The sequence below is a fragment of the Octopus bimaculoides genome, chromosome 22 (genome assembly GCF_001194135.2).
Source record: "Octopus bimaculoides isolate UCB-OBI-ISO-001 chromosome 22, ASM119413v2, whole genome shotgun sequence".
NCBI lineage: Eukaryota > Metazoa > Mollusca > Cephalopoda > Octopoda > Octopodidae > Octopus > Octopus bimaculoides.
The window spans coordinates 29977572-29978457 of record NC_069002.1 but is presented as its reverse complement, the minus strand read 5'-3'; the positions used below and the strand labels follow the sequence as shown (position 1 = coordinate 29978457).

At 39.2% G+C, this 886-nt stretch overlaps 1 protein-coding gene across 1 annotated transcript in view; it reads right to left on the bottom strand.

Annotated features, from left to right (window-relative positions):
- The window catches only part of LOC106881972 (ADAMTS-like protein 2), a 15511-nt gene extending 14692 nt beyond the window's left edge, over positions 1-819 (bottom strand). Inside the window, exon 1 of the mRNA XM_052975682.1 lies at positions 617-819. Within this exon, the coding sequence (XP_052831642.1) occupies positions 617-745 (129 nt within the window). The 5' untranslated portion in view covers positions 746-819. The remainder of the gene's footprint in view (positions 1-616) is intronic.
- Between the last annotated feature and the right edge of the window lie 67 nt (positions 820-886).

Here is an 886-nt window from a genome sequence, read left to right as displayed (position 1 = left end):
ATATATATATATATATATAGCGGTATTTCGTCCGTCTTTACGTTCTGAGTTCAAATTCCGCCGAGGGTACTTTTCCTTTCATCCTTTCGGGATCGATAAAATAAGTACCAGTTAAACATTGGGGTCGATGTAATAGACTTACACACTGCCCCGTACTTGCTTGCCTGGTGCCAAACTTTTAACCAATATTTAGCCTCTTTTTACAATATCATAGATTTTCCTGAATGTAGCAAATGCATCTCTCCTTTGTATTGAACAGCCTTCCTTGCAACCAATGGAATAGTCTCACTTGAGTAAAATCGTATACACTTTCCTAAGTGTAGTTGTAATAAAGTGATTCCACCCTTTAGTGTAACCGCTCTGATATATATAGTAAAATATAGTCTCGCCTGTACATAACAGTTGACTCACTCCTAAGTAATATATAGCGTATACAGGTCTTAGCAGAATATTACAGTATTTGGCATAATATAGTCTCATGTATGTAACTATGAATGTTGGTAGGAATTTGATATTTTGGCAGAAGAGAAAAGAAAAGAAATTCGACATATTCGTGTTGATGAATGAATTATTTTAAGAGCCAGGAAAAGATCAACAAAATGAAACGTTTAGTTACCGTTGACCATGTTGACATTTCCCATTGAGGACCGCACGGCTGGTTGTTACACTTCCGACTGGATGCAGGTCTTACTGCCGAGTTACAAAGGTACACATGAACACTGCTATCGAAACCCGGGGCCAACATTCTCCAACAGCGAACCGAACGAACTTGTTCACCGACATCGCAGCTTCTTGAGCATTCGCTCCAGAGGCCGACTACCCAGCTGAAAAACAGATGAACATTTACATACACACATACGTACATACATGCGTGCATGCAGTTATA